General features: G+C 38.9%; 1 protein-coding gene across 4 annotated transcripts in view; it reads right to left on the reverse strand.

Annotated features, from left to right (window-relative positions):
• Positions 1-1,172: 1,172 nt before the first annotated feature.
• LOC128608935 (RNA-binding motif, single-stranded-interacting protein 1) overlaps positions 1,173-24,765 on the reverse strand; it is a 66,085-nt gene continuing 42,492 nt past the window's right edge. For all 4 annotated transcript variants that reach the window (XM_053627160.1, XM_053627159.1, XM_053627161.1 and 1 more), the window contains 12 exons: positions 24,670-24,728; positions 19,407-19,498; positions 10,494-10,651; positions 9,564-9,643; positions 8,268-8,383; positions 7,776-7,825; positions 7,579-7,663; positions 6,066-6,116; positions 4,820-4,930; positions 4,238-4,312; positions 4,048-4,126; positions 1,173-3,768 (listed from right to left, as the gene is read on the reverse strand). In XM_053627160.1, the coding sequence (XP_053483135.1) occupies positions 4,055-4,126; positions 4,238-4,312; positions 4,820-4,930; positions 6,066-6,116; positions 7,579-7,663; positions 7,776-7,825; positions 8,268-8,383; positions 9,564-9,643; positions 10,494-10,651; positions 19,407-19,498; positions 24,670-24,728 (949 nt within the window). In that variant the 3' untranslated portion in view covers positions 1,173-3,768; positions 4,048-4,054. The remainder of the gene's footprint in view (positions 3,769-4,047; positions 4,127-4,237; positions 4,313-4,819; positions 4,931-6,065; positions 6,117-7,578; positions 7,664-7,775; positions 7,826-8,267; positions 8,384-9,563; positions 9,644-10,493; positions 10,652-19,406; positions 19,499-24,669; positions 24,729-24,765) is intronic.

A 24,765-nucleotide genomic window follows, 5' to 3' on the forward strand; every position in this document is an offset into this window, starting at 1 on the left:
TATATGAACAGATAGTCTTAAAGTAAATTAAAGTAAATAACACTTAATATTTGGTTGCCCATCCCATGCTTGCTTAAACTGGATGAAGGTAGTGATCCACTGACATCACTATATTGTTGCATTCTTCTTTTGTGATGTTTTTCCAGGCTTTTACCACAGCTTCTTCCAGTTGTTTGTTTGGGGGATGGGGGATGTTCTCCCTTCAGTTTCCTCTTCAGGAGGTGAAATGCATGCTCAATTGAGTATTTAAGGTCTGATGATGGCCAGTCTAAAACCTTTCACTTTTTCCCCCTGATGAAGTTTGTTGTGTTGGCAGTGTGTTTTGGGTCATTGCCTTGATGTATGATAACCTCCCAATAAGACTGGATGCATTTCTCTGTAAATTGGCAGACAGAATGTTTCTGTAGACTCCTGAATTCATTCTGCTGCTACCATTATGAATGACATTTTCAATAAAAAATTATGAGCCTATTCCAGAAACAGCCATGCAAGCCCAAGCCATGACACTACCTCCACCATGCTTGACCGATGAGCTCGTATGTTTTGGATCATGAGCAGATCCTTTCTTTCTCCACACTTTGGCCTTTCCATCACTTTGTTAGAAGTTAAACTTGGTTCCAGAACTGTTGGCTCATTTCTATATTTCTATGGGAATTACATTCTGGCATTCTTACTGCTGATGCGTGGTTTGCATCTTGTTGTATGACCTCTATATTTCTGTTCTTCTTCAAACAATGGTTGTGATACTGCATCTCTGCCTTGTGCAGGTTGTTTGGGAGATCACTGTTTGATATCTCTCATAAGGTTTCTTTCATCAACTGCTGTTGTTTTCCTTGGCTGACCTTTTTGATGTCTGGTTGTTAGTACACCAGCAGTTTCTTCCTTTTTCTGATCTATCATCTCAGTCATCTCACACACGTTTTCAGTTTATAGCGGAAATGAAAGAATTAACATTGTATCTACTAACGTTTATACCAGTGTTTGAGTATTTTTTCTAATGTATATTATAATATATATATATTGTATGTATTATATTATTATTATTATTATTATAATAATGTATATATTCTTTATAATGTTTATAATTTTTGTTTTATGAAGGATGCTGATATTTCTGGAAAGCACTGTATTTCCTCTACTTCAACCATAAAAAGATAGAAAGTCTACACAAACCAATTTAAATTTTTATTTAAAAAAAAAATCCAAGAATGGACAAAAACAATGTAAAGAACAATCTAGACAAAAAAAAAAATGGCTTTGACAAACACTACCAAAAAATTTACAGAGGAAGATTTCTCTTTAACCGGACAAGTTACCACTGGCAATTTTGTAGCACATGTAAAATAAAAACAAAGTAAAATAAAATAAAAATAACTCTCATATAGATATCTCTATGAAAAAAACTTTTTTATTTCTTCAAACAGTCTGTACAAAGTTCTCTGTTCATAAATTATTACTTTTTCCATAACTTAATGGCTGTCTAGTATATGATGTTTCATGTTCATTAGCGACTCTTTCTGTATGCAGTCTCCCACTCGTTCATCCAGCTAAACATTGGCACTTGTTTCAGGTGTTAACTGGCAGAATCGCCCACACACACACGAGCTCCTGCTACACACAGACTCACACACAGACTCACACACAGACTCACACACAGACTCACACACAGACTCACACACAGACTCATTCCAGCAGTGTGAGGGTTGTGCTGCTAAAAGTCTGGATTGGGACTGAACAGCGGCAAAGTTTCAGGAACAGATCCGAGGAATACCACAACCTTCAGTTTAGATTTGTTCCTCTTTATTTTTCTCCTTCTTTCGTTCATCTCTTTGTCATGGCCGACCACCAAAACATCCTGTGATTAAGCAGCAGTGTTTTTGCCTTTGAAACTATGAAACTGAATGTCTAGACAAGATTAAATCACGTTCGACACACATCTGTCCTCATAACAATAACATTAGCATTAAAAAAAAAAAGATTTGTTGAAGGAAAAAAAAACAAAACAAAACAAAAAAACCCCCAAAGCATTTAAAAACAACCTGAAAGAAAACAAGTGTAGATGTGGGCAGCTCCAGAGCTAGCCATTTGGTCTGGAGGGGCGGGGCTGAACCTGCTAGCCCGGCCAATCGAAACAGAGGAGAACGCAAATCTGAGGTAGATAATTGGTCAATAGGACCACCAGTTCAAAAAACAGTCTTTTGGAAGACAACCTACTAAAGCCAAAACAAAAACCTATTGTAAATTGGGAGGGAAAAAAAAAAGGCATTCTCCTGCTGAACAAAAGCATAGCAGATAACCACTGTGCTGATCAGTTCATAGTTTCAAACTTCTCCTTTTCCATGTTCTAGTTTCATATTTCAGTTTCGTGTGCTCTGTAGTGATGTATGTGGCACTTGTCGGATCCAAATCTTCCTTCTTGCATGTGTCCAAACCTAGACAACAACTAAAGACAACCGGATGCATATATACAAAGAAGGCACATTCTTAAAATTGCAGTCCAGTCCATTAAAAAGCCTATCCTGCGTAGGGAGGAAATGACGTTGTACTCATTATTTGATCTCTGCTTGCTAGCTCACTGTCTTTGGTGAAGTAAACTTGAAAGTGCCAAGTTCTGTTTGCTTCCTTAAAAAGAGCTAGGCAGACTAAAATCTACAGAAAATCAATCTACATCTCAAAACCTCCACTTAATTCTTGCTTAAAGTTGCCATGGAAGGCTTAGTTCATCTGTACATGGTCATAAAAGCACGTTAAAACTGCGAAACAAAAATCCCCCCCCCCAAAAAAAAGTAAAAATAAAAGACTTGGTCACACCACTTTCCCCGCAGCTAAACTACAACAGCAAGATTTTTTTCTTTTCTAAAAGGCATTTTTAAAATGTGAAATGTGATTCTACCACATTCAACCAACCAGAGGCGTTGTCGCTCTGATTACAAAAACAGTACATCGTATTTAAACTTAAATCAACATTTTTCATCACTCAGCATGGTTTCTATTCTAAAAAAGCACTATGGAGATCAGTAAAAAGCAAAACACTTAAACGAGGCAAACCAAATTTCATTAGCTAGATCCTAAGAAAAGCCCTATTCAGCTGATTTACAAGGCCATAGCTGAACGTCTCTTTCTCCGGCTGAGCCTCAGTTAGAGGCTACATGTACAGCTGTATGGAACGAACTTAAGGCAAATAGTATGGAGAGAAAGAGAAAGATCATTCTAGATCAACTGGAGAGAACACACTGTACAAGAGGACACATGTAACACTTCACCATTGCAACACACACTGCAAGCACAAAAATGTCTTTCTCAGGATGTCCGGCTAATAAATCTCTTCAATCAACACAACTAGTTCAGTAAAAAGGAAAAAAAAATGGAGAAAAAAAATTAAAAATCTCACACACCCACACACAACTGAAATCATAAAAAATATCAACAATGAACACCTGCTACCATGTACATCTAGTCACATGATCCTTTGAGGTCTTGCACCCATGTGACAATTCCTTGGTAAAAATAAATGCTCTTTTTTTAATTAAAATAAAACTTTTTTTTTTCCATTTTCATGTTCTTCTTAGATAGCTAGCATCCTCTGATGAAATCAAGATTTTTATTTGCACCTCATAGAACTTATACCAAAAATAGTCTGGGTAGTTGTTTTTAAAAACAGAGAAAACTCATCGTTTCAAACGTCAGTCGACGGTTGAGCTTAGTCCAACAGAGGAAGCATGATTGTTGAAGCTGTCGCTCCTCTCAGTCTCCTGAGTGCTGAGGAACCTGAACCAGAGTAACACACCCAATCACACACAGATCTTTTACATCAAGCACAACAACACCATGCAGGTATCATCCACTAAACTGAATGATTACAAAAGTGGCACATGGCAAAGAGTAAAAGCTTCTGAATAAAACAGAGAGCAGTCTGAATAACTTGGAACCTTTTTCAGATTAGGAGAATCTAAGAGCAGAGGTTGAGTAATGTCTGAGTAATGTAGAATATTATAGTCAATGTTTTATTAGACCTGAGGTTTAAATTCGTCGTACTGTAACTCATACCTCTTCATCACTTGGTTTGTTGGTAGGCGTAGGGAGAATGATCCCCACTTGATTCCACCTGAGACTGTGAGCTATTCTCCTGGGAATGAAAATAAAAATCAGTCATGGCCATGTGACTAAAACACACTTGGGTATTTTATAATAATAATGCACGTGAAAAGTGTGTGTGTAAAAGTATGCTTCTACTAACCTCCACTGCAGCAGGCTGCATGGGAGTGTACTGAGGGATGTATGCGCCCTGTAATGCTGCATTAGCCGGCATGAACTGGAACGCGCACGCACACACACACACACACACACACACACAGAGAGAAAGAAAAGATGCAAAGAATGTAAGCGTGACTAGTAAAACCACATGACACACCTTAAGCAAATAACACTAGTGAGTTGTAGTAACTCATGTGAGCAATCAAATATAATTACAGAATAACAGTGTTATAAACACAAATTCTCATATGCAGTTTGGACTTAATTTATTTAGTTTGATGTATGCAAGGAATAATTATTGAACAGTCATTTTTAAAATCTTTTTATTTAAGTTTAAAATGGCTCACAGTTTCTGCCTGGCTTCACACTTCCTTTTTATATCATGTGACCATTTAAACTTATGCTTATGTGTGTGTGTCTGTGTGTGCACATGTTTTTAGTGGTCTAGTCATTACGTATGTGTGGACTGGATGGCTAGGGTTTGTTTGTGTTTGTGTGTATGTGTGTGTATGTGTATGTGTGTGTATGTGTGTGTGTGTGTGTGTGTGTGTGTGTGTTCCCTCACCGCTCCTGTACTGCCCAGAGAGAGGTGGCTCATCTGCTGAGTGAGGGGGCTCATCATCGATGTTGGCTGTAGAGACATGGAGGGATCCATAGAGGGCGATATTACAGCTCCCTGCAAGGGAACCAAACGGCAAGAGTGACATCACGCAATGACAGAACAAGACACGCCGAATATTCAGACTGCCCATAAAGGATTGCCTAGTGTGTTAGAGGTGGCTCTAAAAATACACTACAGCAACCACTAGTCTGATTCCTTTTTTCCACTGACTATATCGCATTTCAGTCATTCATTGTACATCAGCTGTCCTCCCTTTGTCAGTGATAAACCCCACCCTCACCAGTTCTGCCACAAAAAAAAGCAGAAAGACTTCCCTTTATGGCTCTGTGAGGCCTAGAGCTTGTAATGAGATATATGCTATCTATATCTTATTGGCACGCTTAGTGAAAATGTGCAAAATGGCTAGATGGAATGCATAACAAATGCAGTGTTAAATATACAAATGGGAACCTTGTAGAGCTGATTTGCAAGACAATATTATTTCAAACAGTTTTCTTAAATAGTGTCTTCTTTTCTGTCTAAACATTTTCCTTAAAAAATTATCATCATCAAATAACTTGAGTGAAAAGTACAATCCTATTGTATCTCTATACATCTCTATCTATCTATCTATATCTATATCTATATGTATATCTATCTATCTATCTATCTATCTATATATATATATATATATATATATATATATATATATATATATATATATATATATATATATATATATATATATATATATATATATTCTTACTATAGAATTGCTTAGTATTTGGTACAAATGTTCCCCATTTTGCTTTAATCGCAGGCACTTGAGCTGGCATGGACACCACAAGTGGTAGGTCAAATCCATCAAGTCACCTAAAGCCTCAAGGAAAATCTGATCTTTTGTATTAAGCAGTACTAACAGTCAATATCATAAATTTGCTTAGATCTAAATAGTGACCTAAAAATGGTACTAAACCTTGAATACTGAATATGCAAGATATTGAGCATATGCTTTTGTTCAATAAAAAAAAAAAATAAAAAAGCAGGGGGCGCGGGGGGGAGGGGGTGGTTAGAATCCCATATTTTCAGTGTGGTCTCAGATTTTTTTGGCCCTCTTTGCATGTACGTGTATAGAATCTTAATTAGCTACCATAGTTCTTTATAGTCCTAACGTTTCAACAACATGAATCAGTTTTCAGTGCAGTCTTACCGGATGCTGCATAATGTAGGGCTGGTGGGTGACCCAGGATGGTGTTTGCACCTAAAACATCACACACACACACGAAAATACAGAAAGAGAGAATAAGTTAGAGAGAGAGAGAGATTCTGCAGGTTTCACACCCTTGCTCTTCCGAGTGGTGAGATACTTCCTCTTAAATGTTAAGTGTATGTGCACAGCTAACACAATGATACATACACAGACGTGCATGAGTGTGAATGTGTGAGGACTATTCCAAGTGACTATTATAAGTATAATAATCATAAGAAGCAAAAAATAAATAAATAAAAAAGAAGTTCTAAAATCAAAGTAAGCATACCCAACAATTATTGATAATGAAGTGTATTTTTTTTTATGGATACACCATAGTAGGTGGTGTACACTGCTATTTTCAGATAATTTCCTGCATAATTATGCGTTAATTAGCTTACACTATGCACGAGCAGACCCTGTTAAACATGAAATGCCTTTTTTTTGTACAAAAATTAAATCGTGAACAGAAAACATCTGTTTTTGTATCAGGTCTGCTAAGTCACTTTCAACTATTCTACAAGCCACATAACACTTAATTAACCACATTAACCCTATTACAATTACAGTCAGATTAACACGAGTATCATTATCGTCAACAGAAACGTGGAAATATCAGTAATTGGCTTTGGTTCAGAATTTTCATCTTATTGCATCCATACCATCTCAGGACGTGCTGACGTGAAAATGAACTCTTCACTGAACAGTGGCTAGTTTTTCCATTTCGTTACTGCGTCTTTCAAATAGAAAGAGCTAAATAATTTTTTTTTTTTTTAAAAAGTAAAGTGTAAAAGTGTTTCTAAACCTAAAATAAGGGAAACACAGTTAGGGTTTCATTTGAACAGTTGATTTTAAAATGAATTTCTGAAAAGTTGACAAAAGGTCAGGCAAAAATCTTGAAGATGACAGAAAAGACTACAATACCCAAAGTTTCTGCTTGTATATTAAAAGAATAGAGCACTAAAACAGCAGTGTGATAAAGAGATTTGATGTTTCGTTCATTCAGTTTATTTTTCTTCAGTAACTGCTTTATCCTGGTCAGGGTTGTGGTCATGTATGATGTTGCTTCCATTAATAAAGTCGAGAATTTTATTTGTCTGTTTAAACAGTACGAGTGTGATGCTTCTGTTTAGATTTCTAAAATTTAGTGCAACAATGTCAACATTTATTTCATTTTTATTCATCTGGTTATTATCAACAGACTAACTTTTCCATATCAGCCAAGCAAAAGAAACGATTTTTTTGCGTTATTTTGGCTTTTTAGAACCCAAAATTTGGACTTATCCATTAGGTTTTTTAATTTGGATTTTCAAAAGGGCAGGATAGAAAGCCTCGAAGAGACGCCATGTCTAAATGAAACTGCCCTCAGCTTATCAATCATTAGCTCAACTTCTATGAACGTTGCTAGAAAGTCCACAAATATGAAAATAGGACCAATTCTTCAGAGTTTATCCCAAACTGGATCGATACATGCCGGGTATGTGGACACGGGGGAGATGTAGGGTGACATGGCAGGTTGGGCGATCATTCGGTTGGTGATGCTGTAAGGAGGATAGAACCTGCAGAGATAGACAGAGTGAAGAAAACAGGCAGAATGAGAGACTTTGTTGGCAGCGTGTCCATTAGTCAAGTAGATGCGAGAGGTGAAAAGGGTTTGCGGCTGTCACGTACCCGTTCTGCATAGCTGCAGCAGTGGGGTCGTATGTGAGCGTCATTCCGGCCTGAGAAAAAGGAGACAAAGATAGAGAGACAGAAAGAAGCTCATGAATATTTTGCCATGACTGTGATTCTTATTCCAGTCAGCATTTTACAGCCTTCTACTTTACTCCCACACAATCTCTTTCTGTTTCTCCGTCTGTTATCTGCACACAAATATATATATATATATATATATATATATATATATATATATATATATATATATATATATATATATACACACACACATATACATACACTGTACACATCGCCTTTATATGCGTACTCACATACCAGCATGTCAAACACACTCACTGCTTCATGATGCATGCAATACAATGTATACAGAACTGAAAAATGACACTATAGATGGTTTTAGCATACCCTCTTAAAATATTTGTTAAATGGATTAAAAACATGGCTTCTCATGGTGCGCGCACACACACACACACTTCCAGAACTTACAAGTCTGGCTTCTCCCTCTCTGGCCCATGCTCGTCCATTAGGTACATATTTATTTTGGCTCTGTCGTTTTTTCTGCCCTCCATCTGCAAACTTGCACAGGAGTGGCTCAGTGGGAGCTACAGCAAAAGAGATACATGGATATTAAAAACAGAACACAATTGTCTCTAGTCTTTTGCCTGCTATGACTATAATTTACTATAACTATGACTATAAGCTCTCTTCTATTCCAAATGCATCCATTTATTCATCTGTAGTAATCACTTTATCCTGGTCATGGGATCAGTGGCTCCAGAGCCTATCCAAGCAACTCTAAGTAAGTGGTGGGATGGAGCGCGCCATGCGCATTTCACATGCATGTCACACCTAGGGGTAATTTTAGAGTAACCAGTCCACATACTGACATGCTTTGGGAGGAGGGAGGAAAGCGGAGAACCAGGAGGAACCCACACGGACATGGGGAGAACATGTGAGTTTCATCACAGACAGTAACCCACGCTCAGGGTCAGGAGCTGTGAGGTGGCAAAGCTAACCATTGCACCATCATGCTTCCCTCTATTCAGAATGCCCACTCAAAACTTTTTTCCTCCCATTATATTAAAAATATAGACATCTAACATGGCAGTTGCCTTCCCATAATCCCCCTTTCCCTCATCCTCCCTTTTCAGCAAGGCAACATGAGCAGTGGAGACCATTTCAGTCTAATAATCCAATTACAAAGCTTAGTGAGGGAGAGCAGTGAACATCAGAACTGGACATACTGGAGCCCCCTGTACTATTCACACACACACACACACACACACACACACACACACACACACACACACATACACACAGAGAGAGAGAGAGAGAGAGAGAGAGAGAGAGAGAGAGAGAGAGAGAGAGAGAGAGAGAGAAAGAGCATGAGAAAGACTGTAAAGGGCAGGGTGAGGGAGAAGAGATAACCTCCACACTATGTTCAACATTAGCCACAAACTGCATTCACTAATCAATAAGCACTTATTCCTGCATTAAGCCTATAGTAACAGCAAAGCCTATCACGATTCTGTGTGCTTGCTTCAATCTAAGTGCACATTTGTTTGATCTGTGCTGTGCACGGCTCCATGGCTGAAAGCTCAGGATGACTACAGGCAAATGAATAGAGAACGAATCTGCTCTAGCAGAAATCAGCTAGAAACGTGCTGTGTCTTAATGAACAACCAAGCACAATATATAAACGAATTTAAGCACATACATGCACATACACACACGCACACACACAGCTGCACATGCATAGACACACAGACAGTTCTGTCTTACCCATGACTCCGGCTGGCATCTTGAGAAACTTTCCATTGAAGTGAGAAATTACAGCATCACATTTTTCTGTGGACTCCATCCTACAAAAACAGAAGAATCAAAACTCACTAAGATCGTTTATATCTCACACACATGCAGGTGCATCTCAAAAAATTTGAATATCGTGAAAAAGTTCATTTTTTCCTGTAATTTCTTTCAAAAAGTGGAACTTTAATATATTCTAGATACATTACACATAAAGTGAAATATTACAAGGCTTTTTTTTGTTTTAAGCTTATAATACAGAATAGAATAGTACACATAAATATACACACACATCTGTCTTATTATCCTTATGAAGACCTCCCAATGATATAATTATTAATACAGTTAATAAATGCAATAATGCTCCACTACATCTAAATTTCACCCTAACCTTCACCCCAGTAATCCAAAGGAATCAGGTGGGCACTTTTAGCTTTAGAAATAAAAGCTAAAACAAACAAATTCCGTTTTCCACACAGGAGCCAGCTAAATGTCCCTACAAAATTTGTTCCCCGCCAAGATATAAATACAATTACACTCCTTCACACATTGAGACAGGTGCATGTGAAGTAAAAGAACATACTGCAGCTGTACATACTGTATTATCCTGGCTGCTAACTCATTCTCACACACACACACACACACACACACACACACACACACACACACACACAGTGAACACACCTGCAGTGAGTGTGCACGTCAGAGATGAGCTATGAGGCAGTTGGAAAGGAGTGTTCACTCTAACTGGAGTCAGTTTTCACCTCACCCCATTCCAAAGCTGAATCAGCACATTTTTGGGTGCGTTTGGTGCAAATATACTAAATGTCACTGTAAATGCAAACCACAACCAGAGTCAAACCGCTGAGCCTCAAACATTCAACCAGGACCCAGAGAAAGCCTCACCTCGCAAATCCAACCCCTCTGCTCGCACCATTAGCATCGCGCAGTATGCGTGTGGAGACGACCTGGCCAAAGGGCTTCAGCATGGTCTCCAGCTCCTGCTCATCCATCGACAGCGGCAAATTGGAAATATACAGATTAGTGGGGTCCTGCTCCTGTTGCTGTATAGGGGTAAAGAGAGAAAGAGTTGGGGGGGTTAATAAAATGTAACAGAACTGAAATGTGTTTGTGCTTTACACTTCAGATACATTTATGCACAGAAATATCAGCAAAAGGTTACAAACACCTGGGTTCACACAGCTGTAAAAACACCTGGCGCTTCCTATCTTATCATCCAAGCATGCAGTTCTCGCTCAGTCTCTCTCACACACACACATCTTCACAGGTTCCTGTTTGATCAGTTAACGGCTGCACATTTGGCCTGCTGTTGGGAACATTACTGACTGATTTACCACTTACAAAGCTTTTGCTCTAAAAACCTGAAGATAGAATCATACAGGGTTTCTCATACTTATCCCTGTAGAATCAGTCCTGTTAGTTTGTCCTTTCATCCTTTCATCCTTTCTATTCAAAACCTAATCATGGATACAGGGCTGCATGATTACAATACTTGATCACAATAATTTAGGCAAATTCGACTAAACATGCATTTATACCACTATATTCTCAAATCTAAAGGTATGGATCAAACAGTAGTTTCAGCTGTAATTCAAATGATAGGTTCATATTAATGCTCTTGTTCCAATACGTTATTGTTTCTATAGTAACAACTGATTCACAGGAACTTATATGGCAGACACTCCACATAATATAAGCCTAACAATTAAATGTAGAAACGTGTGTCTATGTAACGGTTTAAATAAAACCATATTATTGTTGATATGGTGAAGTTTTCGATAGCTGTTTAGGAGTCTATGCTCTTCGAGTTTCAGACAGTTAGTTTTCCGCCATGGGAGAGTCTTCACGACAGGCGTTTCCAATTTTCTTAGCAACATGCTGCTACTGCAAGCTGATATTTTTTGTGTTTGTCTTATTAACTTCGAGAGAGGAAAACAATAGAGGCTGGTGAGGGAATGATTATAACTGAAACAATGTAAGTGAGAACAGGAAATAACTTGTTTCGTGGACATTCCGCAACACTAACTGTAACCATAAACGGTTAAAAAGTGTGTCTTGTTTATAAATAAAATGAAAAATTGGGATCCTTGGCAAATAACAGTGGTATAAGAGGAGTCAAACACTATGGGGTGGCATCACAACACCCCATTGTAGAATATTTTCCTAAAACAGCAAGGCCCATCATGTTTTATTCCTTACATAGGTATGCCTATAAATCCTTATTACTTTTTGTCCAATAGACATAATAATTGAGTGCATCTTTTAAATGCTAATTTACATCATTACATAATTAGACCACGAATTAAGGACAGTATGAAAGGAAACGATCAATACTAATATCTAACTATAATACACTTAGCTAGTTTTAGATAATGCCAGTTGATTATATTCATTGAAAGAGACAAAAATTATGATTACCAATGAAATACACTGAATTGTGCAAGGGACAGTAGTGTAGTAGTGTGTCACATGCCTCCATCTGACACTCAGCGCTGTCCAAAACCAGTCTGAATTATTAAGGATGATGGTGTGGAATAGATTAATGGAGAACTGTTTTCATTTGAGTAATTTGCTGGGTGCCCTGTGAGGATGAATAAGAATGGTTCTCTCTTTTGCACTATATGGTTTTTAATATAGGTGTATGGATGTACACAGGACTGCTTCATATTCTCACTACTGTGCTAGGTGCTTTTTGCCAATAAAGGGTCAGTCAGCATGAATACTGATGAGCTGAGATCTACATGCAAGCCGTGGTCGTTTTTGCGCGGCATCACATCAGCTTTCTAAGTTACATCAGCAGAAACAGAGTGAGTGAGTGAGTGAGTGAGTGTGAGAGAGAGTGTGTGTGTGTGTGTGTGTGTGTGTGTGTGTGTGTGTGTGAGAGAGCGCGAGAGAGACAGGCTCCCAGGAGAGTGAGGGGCTGCCTCATTAATATTCATTAACATCCTACTGCATTCAACGCCCGCCAGAAAGAACCAGAGAGAAGGAAGGACAGGGAGAGAGAGTGAGAGAGAGCGCAAAGGAGAGAGAAAGAGAGAGATGGGGGTAGGATTACCAAAGTAACACTCTGGCAGAAAGATCAACATGGCTCTATTAGGGAACAGTGAGGATTTGAGAGATGCTGAGCTCTGAGAGTGTGAACCCAGCACAGTGAAATGAGGAAGGCAGGATGGAGGATCAGCAGAGCTGTCAGAAACTGGTTAGTCTAAAAAGAGAGAAAAGACTGGGGCGGGCATTTAACACAAATCAGCACCAGGCACGCAGCCCATCATATTTGATGGCACTCTGTATGTTAATGCTGTCCTATTTTACAGAGCTGGCTTTCAACAGATCCATCACTTTCACCAGAGGAAGCGAGGTAAACCTCTAGCGGTAATTAAATGACGTCTCTGCTTGGGAATCAAGGACAGCTCTCTGACCTCATGTGTGCACCATATGATTTGGAATTGTAGGGAAGAGTGCTTGGTCAGCAGATTAGTGGTTATATGTGTGAGAGGAGATTAGCAGTGATGGCTAGAAGCCGGCTAGCTGCAGGCACGCAATGCTAAATTACTGCTCTCAGCTCTGGTATTAACAGCTTGAGAGTGCTTTGGGGGTTTATAGGGATTACAGTGTGTTTGGATAGAAAGGCATCGGAATTCCCAGGTTTCCTCAATCCCGCACACTCACATGCACATGTGGCTCGGTCAAGTGAGGTATTTTAGATAGTGTCATAACTAGAACATTTGGAGTGGGGGGCATTTGGGTGTCATGGGGGCAGATGGAGTTTGAGACAAACAAGGCAGAGTTTGTCAACACTATAACAACATAATCTGTTTAAATAATACCTTAGTGTTAAATGAAAAACAAAAATAAAAAAACTTCCCCCCTTGACCTAACCTCTACATACGGCATGTACGCTTCCATGGTCTGAGAAAAGGATGTAAAACCAGTTTACTCAAGAAACACTTACTCAATGGAAGTCTATATATAACACCCATGCAAAACTACAACCAATATACTCTACAAAAACGGTTATATGTACACTTTCATCAAGGTTGGTGCCTATGGTAACACACAACCACAGGATGAATTATGCAAATTTCAGGCTTAATCTAATAAGAAGTGTGACTGAAGAATTCATGAAAGCATTTAACAAAAAATGTGTGCTTTGCATAACCATTTACTGAATGCTTCAACAACTATCCTTAGACTTTATTGAAATTATGATTAAGTCAACAGGATTTTCTGTTCTTTTCTCAGTACAGGGAAACATGCTGAAATTCGTCTGTGCTAATTACACACGCTACAGATGAACAAATCTGAACAAAATGCCGGAGTTTTCCTTCAAGTACAGCCAAACCTTAAAAGGAGGAAAAATCTGTCGTGCAAACAGCTCGCAGCTTACTATTACTCGACCATAATCCATATATAAAAACATTAGGAAAATGCATACTGAAGAGTAATTCCATCAAGTACTAACCTTAAGGTATAAAGAACCTGATCATAAAGAATAATTCTTTAAGACAATATCATTCTAAGACATTTTATTTATTTTTTTAAAAAAGGGTGCATGTGGAACTAATCTGTCAGGATATCTGGCTTCCTGAAATGACTTCATGTTATTAAGCCTATCATTTGAATTTCAATGTAATTAAAATGTGTAAAAAAAAAATTAAAAATAATAATAATAAAAAATAGTGATCTCAAATACATCATCTCTTACTTAAGGATGCTTTTTGAGGCAAAATAAAGTATGTGCCCTTCCCCTTAGCTACAGCTCTGATCTGAGAGGTACAGTTGTATGCAAAAGTTCAGGCACCCCGGGACTATGTGCATATTTTATTGATTTTTTTTTTAATTAAAAAGATGTCAACACAACAGCTGCAGCAAACTATCTGCAAAAATAAAATTTTTCTGCAAACATTAATGCACAATTGCTTTTTACTTTGAGTTAACTTTAAAAAAACAAAAAAAAAAACAACAAACCCAAAACAAAACAGAAAATAATACAATAATAATTGTGGCATGTGTAAAAGTTTGGACACCTTTCCAATTATAAAGTCGCACAACTGAATTAATTTGTTAAGCCTTAGTTGACTCATTAGGACTCAACAGACAGGTCAAGAATTGTCATTAGGAATAAAAATTGCAGAATGTAATTTTCTTGACTCTTCAAACCTTGTACTAACATTCAACAACAAACAACAGCTGGCTAAGGATCTGAAAATGAAGCTAATTGCTGCCTACAAAGCAGAGGAAGGCTATGAATAGATATAAAAGCTCTTCCGGCTCACAATTTCCACTGTCCAAAATGTCATCAACTAAATGGCAGTTAAGAAGAAATGTGGAAGTCAAATCAAGATTAGGAAGACCAAGAAAAGTCTCAGATAGAATTGCCTGTATGCTGCGTAGAAAGGCAAAGCTAAACCCCCAAAGGAAACTAAGGACTTGCAAGAAGGTTTACACAGGAGTGGTTATGCACCATTCTACTGTGCAACACTCCTTGCACAAACATGATTTACTAACATAAGACTTTTGTGATGAGGTCACAGCTAAGGTTTCCTTCTGATGACTCTTCCATCCCATCTTCAAAGACAGAGACATTTTGGAAACAAGTGCTGTATCCTGACGAAGTGAAAATGGGACTCTTTTCCCATAATCACCAAAGGAATGTGTGGAGGAAAAAAGGGAGGGGAGTGCATCTACAGGGTGTCCCAAATGTCTCCATACTGTACATAGGGGACTATGTTTACCAGCACCACATTGGTTGTGCCTTCGTCAGTGGACGTTCGTGGACGTCCACTTCCAGTCTTTTGGAAAAAAAATTGTAAAGCATGTCACTGGTGATGTGCTTGCCATGTTTACTGTTAAAGTCCATCGCAATCTTGCGACAGTTTCCTGATCCAACCATGAGAATGATTTCAATATGTTCTTCTTTTGTCAAAGGCATTCTTAAAGGCTGATCTGCATCAGCACATTTTTTAATCATGATTTTTTATTATTTATCTGAAAAAAAATATAAATAAAATAAACTAAGTATGAAAATTTTTTGAAGACATTTTGCTCAAAAGTGTTAAGTTCCACTATGTATGGAGACTTTTGGGACACCTTGTACTATGTTTGGGTTTGTGTGGCAGCTAGCGGCACAGGAAACACTGAACAGATAGATGAAAGAATGGATACAGGGGGTGTTACTAAGCATGTGCATTAATATTTGCAGAATACTGGCAGAAAAAAATGTGTTGTGTTGCCTTCTTTTCACTTCAACAAAATACGTCATTTGGCCAGAGGTCCCCGAACCTTTGCTGTATGTGAGCTCAAACATTTACAAATTTACCTCCTAGGAATGTGAGTAAATACACTCTACAAAAAAAGAAACGTCCTCTCACATTCAGCTGCTTTTATTTCCAGCAAATTTCTTAACATGTGTAAATATTTGTATTAACATAAAAAGATTCAACAACAGAGACATGAACATCTTTCAGAAATGGAATAATGGAAATGGAATAATGAATCCCTGAAAGGGGGGGGGGTCCTCCAGCTGCTTTAAGTACTACAGTGCATCTCATCCTCATGGACTGCACTAGATTTGTCAGTTCTTGCTGTGAGATGTTACTCCACTCTTCCACCAAGGCATTTACAAGTTCCCGATCACATCTTGTGGGAAACATGGTTACATGTAATTTTCCACTGCAAGGACAATCAGCTGTCCTTCCTGTCTCCCTGTAGCACTGTCTTAGGCATCTTACATTATTGACATTGCAGTTTATTGCTCTGGACACATCTGCAGTCCTCATGCCTCCCTGCCGCAGGCCTATGGCATGTTCACGCAGGTGAGCAGGAACCCTAGACATCTTTCTTCTGGTGTTTTTCAGAGTCTGTAGAAATGTCTCTTTAGTGTCCTAAGTTATTGTAAGTGTGACCTTAATTGCCTACCACCTGTAAACTGTTCATGTTTTAAGGACTGTTCCACAGGTACATGTCCAATAATTGTTTATGGTTCATTGAACAAACATGAAAAACATCGTTTAAACCCTTTCTAATAAAGATCTGTAAAGCTTATTTGGATTTTACAAAATTATCTTTAAAATACAGTCTCCTGAAAAAGGGATGTTTCTTTTTTTGCTGATTATATATACATTTGTGAGACGGTGTGTGTGTGCGTAATAACAGCAGGACAGAATTTTGGCAGACCTCGATAAGACATCTGTGCAGAGAAGCAGGTCAGCTAACCATTCAATCAAATCAGGTCATGTGATTCTCTGTATAAGATGTGTGTGTGTAATGTGTGTAGGAGTTAGAAGCCTGTAACCAGCAGTAATGTTTCTTGTTAACCACCAATCTGCTTATAGAAAGCACAGGGTGAGGGAGATGAGGGAGATGTCCATGCGAATCACACACTCAGTCAAAGAGCTTGCAGTACAATGTTTAATAAACAGACCTTTCAGTCAGCAGGCCATAAGACTTTTTAAGCGCGGTAATTCAGGTGCGTACTGCCTCTACACACTTGCACATCATTGCAGAAATGAAAGATGTGTGTAACACTCCTTGATTCACTCATAAGTCTTTATGATTTTCACCACTCTGCCCAAAGTGCTACACGCTTTTACAGCTCAGTGTGTGTCCCCTTGCAATCCCAGCCCAGGCAGCTTATAGTTGAACTTCAAGTAAGGAATAAAACCCAAGAGGACATGGCTTTACAGAAATATAATCAACGATGGGGTGGGATGATGCAGTGTAATGCAAAGTGAAAGACTGTTACAACCCGTAAGTTGATTATTTTCCTATAACAGCATGCCATGTAGTGTTTATTCCTCTTATGTAACAGGAATTTGCCAAATAATTACAATTACAGTTTAATTTATTAAAGAATGACACATCATAGTTTACTTGTTTGGTTGACATTTAATGTCTCTATGAACAAGTTGTCACTATAGAAACAATAATAATAATTCATAATGGTTCAACAATTTGAATGAGTGCATTAATATAAACCTATTATTTGAATGACATCCAATACTACTAGGATATGACCGAGTTTCTGTTATAGGAAATAAATCAACACCTTGTGACAAATACGTTTTGAGAACTCAACAAGCGCTGTGGTATAATAGTCCATGTTTACGCTGCTGTTAGCATTGACTGAAAATGTGTTTGAACAAACTCCCCAGAACCACTTGAAGTTCCTGCCCTCTAATTTACACACCTTTCATTTAACACAGAGATTAAAATTAGTGAATGAAACCCATCAAGGCACCCAAGAGCAGCTCGCAGAATGGGGAAGGAATTCATTAAGTTCATGCAGCCTGGCTCTTCATTGTCCTAACAGTGAAAGAAAAACCTTTAAAAGAAAAGTTAAACGAAAGATCTCAACTTCCTAGTGAGTGCGGAACAAAAGCCAGGCTTAAGCTCGCCCGCGTCACCCCCCGAACAGTGCAGCTCTAATTGGAAATGGAAAAGGTTGCGAGGGGCGCTTCCAGCAGCTCGTACCCGCCTGTCGAGCTCCGCACAGCCGAACTCAGCTTTTATATGTAGACTGGATGGCATGGCGTCGGCGGGCCTGTTACCATGACTACTGCCAATTATTTACTTCCTTTGCTTTAGCTGAGCTATGTGAAAGTGCAGGGAGTGTGCTGCTGCTGCAGCAGCTCAGCTGTACACACTACAGAGGAGAGTACAGCTACAGACACACACACCCCTACACACAGACGCACATGAAATGTGCTTAATTGTGGAAGTCAAATTTGCCTACAGGAAAACCTGCACAGCTGCAAATCCCATTGCACTCATAATCCCTCTTATTATATCGCTCTGTCCTGCCCCTCCTCCCTTGTCTGTCTGTCTTTTTCCCCCTTTCTCTTTCTCCGTTCCTTCGTCTCGCTGATCCTTTTTCATACTCAGCCCACCGTGCTTTCTCTTTAGGAATGAATAGAGAGCTCTAAATGGGGAGGGTTGGGGTGAAGACTGCTAAGAAGTTGCCATAGTGAAAACGGTGACTTTCCCTCCCTCCCTCCCTCCCTCTGTGTCTCTCTCTCCACCAGATTCTGTCAGATGTGGCTTTATCATGCCATTTGCAACCAACACCTAAGCATTAGTTGCAAAGCATGTGTGTGTGCGTGCGTAACGAGTAACATTACAGCATGCATTCAGGTTAGTGTCAGAGCTGGGTGCGCCTCAAACAGTCTCTGCTTTGTAGCAAGCGAAGAGCCTTGTCAGGGGAACACAGAGGCTCCTGTGTGTTTCCGTGTGTGTATTGAGTGCGAGACAGAACGAGTGTGAGAGGCACGTCCCCAGGGAGAATTCCCACTGGATATCGTCACCCTGCTGTCATCACACTATCTTTATACTCTTCCTCTTCTCTCTCTCTCTCCACCCAAGAGACATACACCCACTTTTCATACACTGTTCTACAGGCATGAACACAGACGTATATAGAAACAGAAATCACCACACCTCTGCAGAGAACAGGCCGGTTGACATGTCCAATCTGGCTTTCGTTAAGACACCTTTTCAGTCAAATGAAAACAGAACTGTGAGCCTACAGGACACCAAGACTGGGTTTGGCTTTACTGCTTTTAATTCAGGCAAAAAAAAAAAAAAAAAAAAAAAAAGAATTGGCTGATTACAATTACAAAAATCTTGCTCATTCATTTTAGAAGAGTCAACCAAAGAACTGACTTTTACTGTGCCATTCACACATCCATCAAACACACACGCGCGCACAAACAAGCACCATCTGACAATAAGGAAGAGAGAGAAAGAAAATAACAGGTAAGAGAGAAGAAACGACAGATAGTCTAACAGGTGTACTCTTACCTTTGCCATCTGTGCTTGCACGCCGCTGTTCTTCAGAGCATTAACGGCTTTCTGTGCAGCAGCAGGGCTGTCAAAGTCCACAAAGCCATAACCTGGGAATACACAACAGTCTTTTTAATCTCAGACCTTCTCGATTACAACTTAATATAGAATCTCGTGGCCTCTCAAGAGTATGCAATACAATACAGTACATACTTGACTGGGGTGTGTGACTGGTGCATATCCTGTTTAAGCAAAATAGTCAAGAAAAGTTGGTGTATTATGCTTAATCTCATTTTAGGAATTTGCACATATGCACATACATACATACATACACGCATACATACAAGTAATCATGCACATAAAAAGGTCACTCTCATACTTACTAGGCAGGATAAAAAGCAGTACGCTATGGAAAGTATTTGTCCGACACTAGATAACGTGGAATCTTAAAATAGAACCAGTCATCTGATTGTATCTAAAGAATTCTGACCTGAGATCACAGTGAGCCCAAAATGACACAATAAAGATAACAGAGGTTATCAAAGGGTTACTCTTTTGTTTGTGAAAGTATTTCTCTTAATTGAATATAATTGCAAATCAAAAGAAGCCACAATACAGATTGTCCCTGTGAACAGTTTGGTGTTGTTGCTGTTAACTTAGTTGTTTTGTTTGCAACAGGCAAGCTACATAACTGATAGATTAAATATATTTAGGATTTGTACAAAAAGAAAACAATGTAGTGTTTATGGTAAATGGTCTGCACTTATCTAACGCTTTTTTAACCTTAGTGGTTCTACAAAGCACTTTACACTGTTTCTCATTCACCCATTCACAAACACACCAATGGTCGCAGAGCTGCCATGTAAGGTACTAGCTTGCCATCAGAAGCAACTTGGGGTTCAGTGTTTTACTCCACTTCGAACCGCCAACCCTACAATTAGTGGACAACCCACTCTACCTCCTGAGCCACAGCCACAGTACTCCACTACTTGGAGGCAAAACACTTTGATACAATTCAATTTTGTACAGTTTCCAATTGATTGTATGTAAATCTCATGTCAACTTTTCTCATTGTCCAGGATTTTCATTCCACTTGCGTTTACTATATATAAACCATGCAAATTCTGTATTATCCTTGCACCATGTTCAGGCATCCCATACCAACACAGCCTTTACACTATGTAGCTGTTTAGTTTTGCAACCAAGCTTAATAATAATAATAATAAAAATAATAATAATAGTAAATGTATAGCTTGTAAATTCATAGCTATATATTCAATATTACGTTATTGCCATGAACATTCAGTAGGCGCTTCTGAATATTAGCTGAACAACTAAAACTACTGAAATCTGTATCTTAAAGTTCTGCCATTTACTGCCTTGGTAATTATATAACAATTACTAATGACAATCATTAATGTTACAATGTTGGTGATGTATGGCTAATAAATCTATAAAGACTGATTTATGAACATTCAGCAGAGGTTACTGAACATAAGCTGGACTGAATTCTGTGCCAGAGCGGCTGTAAATCAAGTCTTTCCACTTACTGAGTAGTTAATTAGCTGACAGCAGGTTGAATTAGGAGACTAACCAAAGCACTGATTGATAAATCTCAGATGTACTTTATTTACCATTCAGTTTAAAAAAAAAAAAAAACCCAACCTCTTTATGAAACAGAATGCACAATATGCTGGTAACGTGTTTAATAAATGTATCAGAGTGACAGTGTGGCTGATGTGGGAGATTGATAACAGGATTATCTCATTCTTTCAAAAGCAATGTCTCACTTTGAATCATTTTACCATTTACATTTATTTATATTACTTGCATATTAGCCTAACTTGATTTTATCATGTTCAAAGTACTGTACAGTATTTTTGGTTTTATATTTAGGATATGAATGCCCATACTGAGTGATGATGAGTCTTTATTGATCACATACATATGCACACTGAAATTCTTTTCTTCGCATACCCCAGCATGTCAGGAAGCCGGCGTCAGAGCGCAGGGTCAGCCATGATACAGCACACCGAGAGCAGAGAGGGTTAAGGGCCTTGCACAAGGGCCCAAAAGGGGCAGCTTGGCAGTGCTGGGGTTTTAACCCCCGACCCTCCGACCAGCAACCCAGAGCCTTAACCACCAAGCCACCACTGCCCCATATGAATTTGGATTCATATGAATGGTATTTACGTCTTATAAATGAATTTCAATGAAACACTAAATATTTACATTGCATTTCACTCTGTTTTCATTCAGTTAAACCGCTACAGTCCCCTCTGAACATACTGGAACAGCAAGGCCATCGTTTTGGCTATACATTGAAGACATTTGGGTTTAAGATCATAAGATGACTATGAGACGATAGATCAGAAGATCAGCTTGCGTATCCTCATATTTACATCTAGATGTGTTAAACAACTTAAAACATGACATCTTTGGTGACGGACCACCCAATTTTTAGGTGAGCAAAAGTATAGGAACAGACAAAAACTGTACATGGCAAAACATGTTGCAATACAGGAATCTCATATAAATAAATAAACAATCAAACAAACAAATAAATTGATTGCATATGAGGAAAAGACAGGAAATGGAATTTTTGCCTACTAGAACAACTTACAAGTCTATGGTCGTGGGGGAACTAAACCGGAATGAATCGTAATTAAAGTTTTTTATTCACAATAACTGCTTCAATCATGTTATTACTTAATCCATGAATTAAACAGCTAAACTGGGTTTGCATCTACTGTATGTAGAAGCGTGTGTGTACTGTACATGTACGTAATAAGCAGGTAAAGTGCACAGTATAGCAGAAAACTTGCTTGGAGTCTGCAGTGAACTCAGACCTCATTTGCAGCGCAGGATTCAATTTCTCAGGCTGATACAACAGAAATTGGTCCACGTGCTCATGGCTACATTGTCATCGCGACTCGTCATCTTTGCAGTGTACTATAAAAATTCAAAATCAGGCATTTAGGGATCCCAAGTGGTGCAAATGAAAAGAGTTCACCCTGTTGTTGGTAGATTGTAAGAGCTTATCCCAAGAAAATCTAATTGGACCTGCTCTCTTTGTGGGAAGGATGGCAATACTAGCCAGTTGTGGATGTCTGTGGACTCGTATATAAGGAAGCGATTTTTATTAGCAAGTCTTCCCAGCAATTTCAGCTTCTCTGTAATGTTGCATGAGCAGCAGTACAAAAGAACTTGTATTATTCGTCACCTTCCTCAAGTGGTATCTGTCGTATAATAGGGGAGAACTAGCTAGTGGCTGGGAATTGGGAAATAGGTTTGGTACAATACAACTGAGGAGTAAAATAAATCTAAAAACTATTAGCCTGGCAAAGCCGGGGAGAGAAGTTCCACTTGGAGACCTGTTTCATTATAAAATATACATCTGTTTACGACTGGAATGTTCTCTCTGAGCTGCTTAGCTGCAAATTCCCAAAGTAGAAATGCAATTCTTGTGCCCGGATACCTGATTTCACCCAGCGAGGCTAGGAGTTTGCCTCCTGATTTCATTAGTTAGGTTCTCTTGATGCACATACTACACTGTGAATGCTGATAATAATTCAGTATTCTGTGACTCAGTCAGTCTGATGCTTGGTCATCTTTGACTGCTGTGGAAGCTGCAGGGACACTGTGGTTGCTTCCATATTTAAACTGCAAACACGCCCAACTGCAAATACAGGCAGCTCAACCACCCATTCAGGTGATTATGACTATTGACTCTGGGACTGAGATACAGAGGTGAAACATGAGTATTGCGTGAGTATTACACAATTAGAAATCTGCAAAGGCAAGCCAAGACTTCCCTCCTTTTAACACGGCAATGTGATTATAGAAAGCAGACAGCGCTGGGCTAAACTTTCAGAAGTGTAAAAGAAAGCGAAAGCAGAGCTTTCAGAGGAATTCAAAGGTTTTTGCACTTCTTTACAATTTGCACATGTACAATTTTGCCAGTTATTTATACGCATTTCTATTCTGCTTTCTACTCCAATTAGTATATAATTGTACATTTCTTTGTATTTCATTATTGTAATTTTTGTTTTATATTCTAAATTGTACATTTTTCTATTCATATATTCTATATATATATTCATATATTCTCTATTATACTATATTCTTTATTATATTTTTATCTTTATTATATTTTATTTAATTTTATTCTCTTTTATAGATCGGTGTGGTCGTAAAAAGCATTTCACTGCGTGTCATACTGCCTATGGTTATGCATGTGACAAATAAAATTTGATTACTGGTTATGGGGATGGTATATAAGTGTAGATCACAGGATCACCTCAGGTTCCATTGCGTCTATGGACAGATACGAAGCTACTGACTGAGATCTAACCTTTTGGTTGCCAGCTGAGCACACAGAGTCAAGTGGGGGATAGAATTACAGCTCATGCCTAACCCCCCCCCTCCCCCACCACCACCACCACCACCACCACCACACATACACACACACACACACACACACACACACACACACACACACACACACACACACACACACACACGTGTCAGTCTTCTCGAGCAGGCTGAGATTACTCAGCGCATAAATAATCCACATCACAGTGGCGAGGTGCAGCGCGGCCTGGCTGTTCCACAGGTGCCAAACCCAGGAACTGAGCCAGATTCTGAGCTATGCCACCTTCAATCTCTCTCCCGTCGTCTCTCTTGCATAACCCCCACCCTGGAAGCACACCAAGGGCCTGACCCAGTCAGCAAAGCCAGAGCAGAAATAACAGCAGTGAATGCAGATACAGAGGACACTTCCTGATCCTCCCCCCAGACTAAAGGCCTGGGACCTGTTTCCTGATCCTCCCAGTCTCACATAGCAAAGCAGTGACAGAGTCATACATTTACTCGTGCATGCACACACAGCAGCCAAGAAGTCATGAGTCAGAGCAGGGCACTGAAATCTGTATAACTCATGGAAACAGGCGCTGGCGCTGACTTTCCGAGTTCTGCAAGCAACGCTGTTTGATCAGGCTAAACAAATTCAAACATTACACAGAGGCATGCTGGTATTTCTGCAGTGCTCACTTTTGAAATATTGTTTGTATTAACTTAAAATAGAACACTACACACAATACCTTCACAGCGTATTATACCTGCATAAAATAAACGCTGTACATTTGAATGATTCAATCTCTATGCACCATATGGTGGGTTTGTGCATTCTGTACTCTAGTTTATATTACAACATTCATTAACTTTTGGTGGGAAAGAGTGGAAACACATGCTTGCTGAAGACATGGCAGAACATACACACCTTTGCATTTGTTTGTAGTCTTATCCAGGATGGCCTTCGTTGATACTATTTTCCCGTAACTGTGAAAAGAACAAAGAGAACAGTGTTGGTGTATGA

Source organism: Ictalurus furcatus, chromosome 6 (assembly GCF_023375685.1).
Source record: "Ictalurus furcatus strain D&B chromosome 6, Billie_1.0, whole genome shotgun sequence".
NCBI lineage: Eukaryota > Metazoa > Chordata > Actinopteri > Siluriformes > Ictaluridae > Ictalurus > Ictalurus furcatus.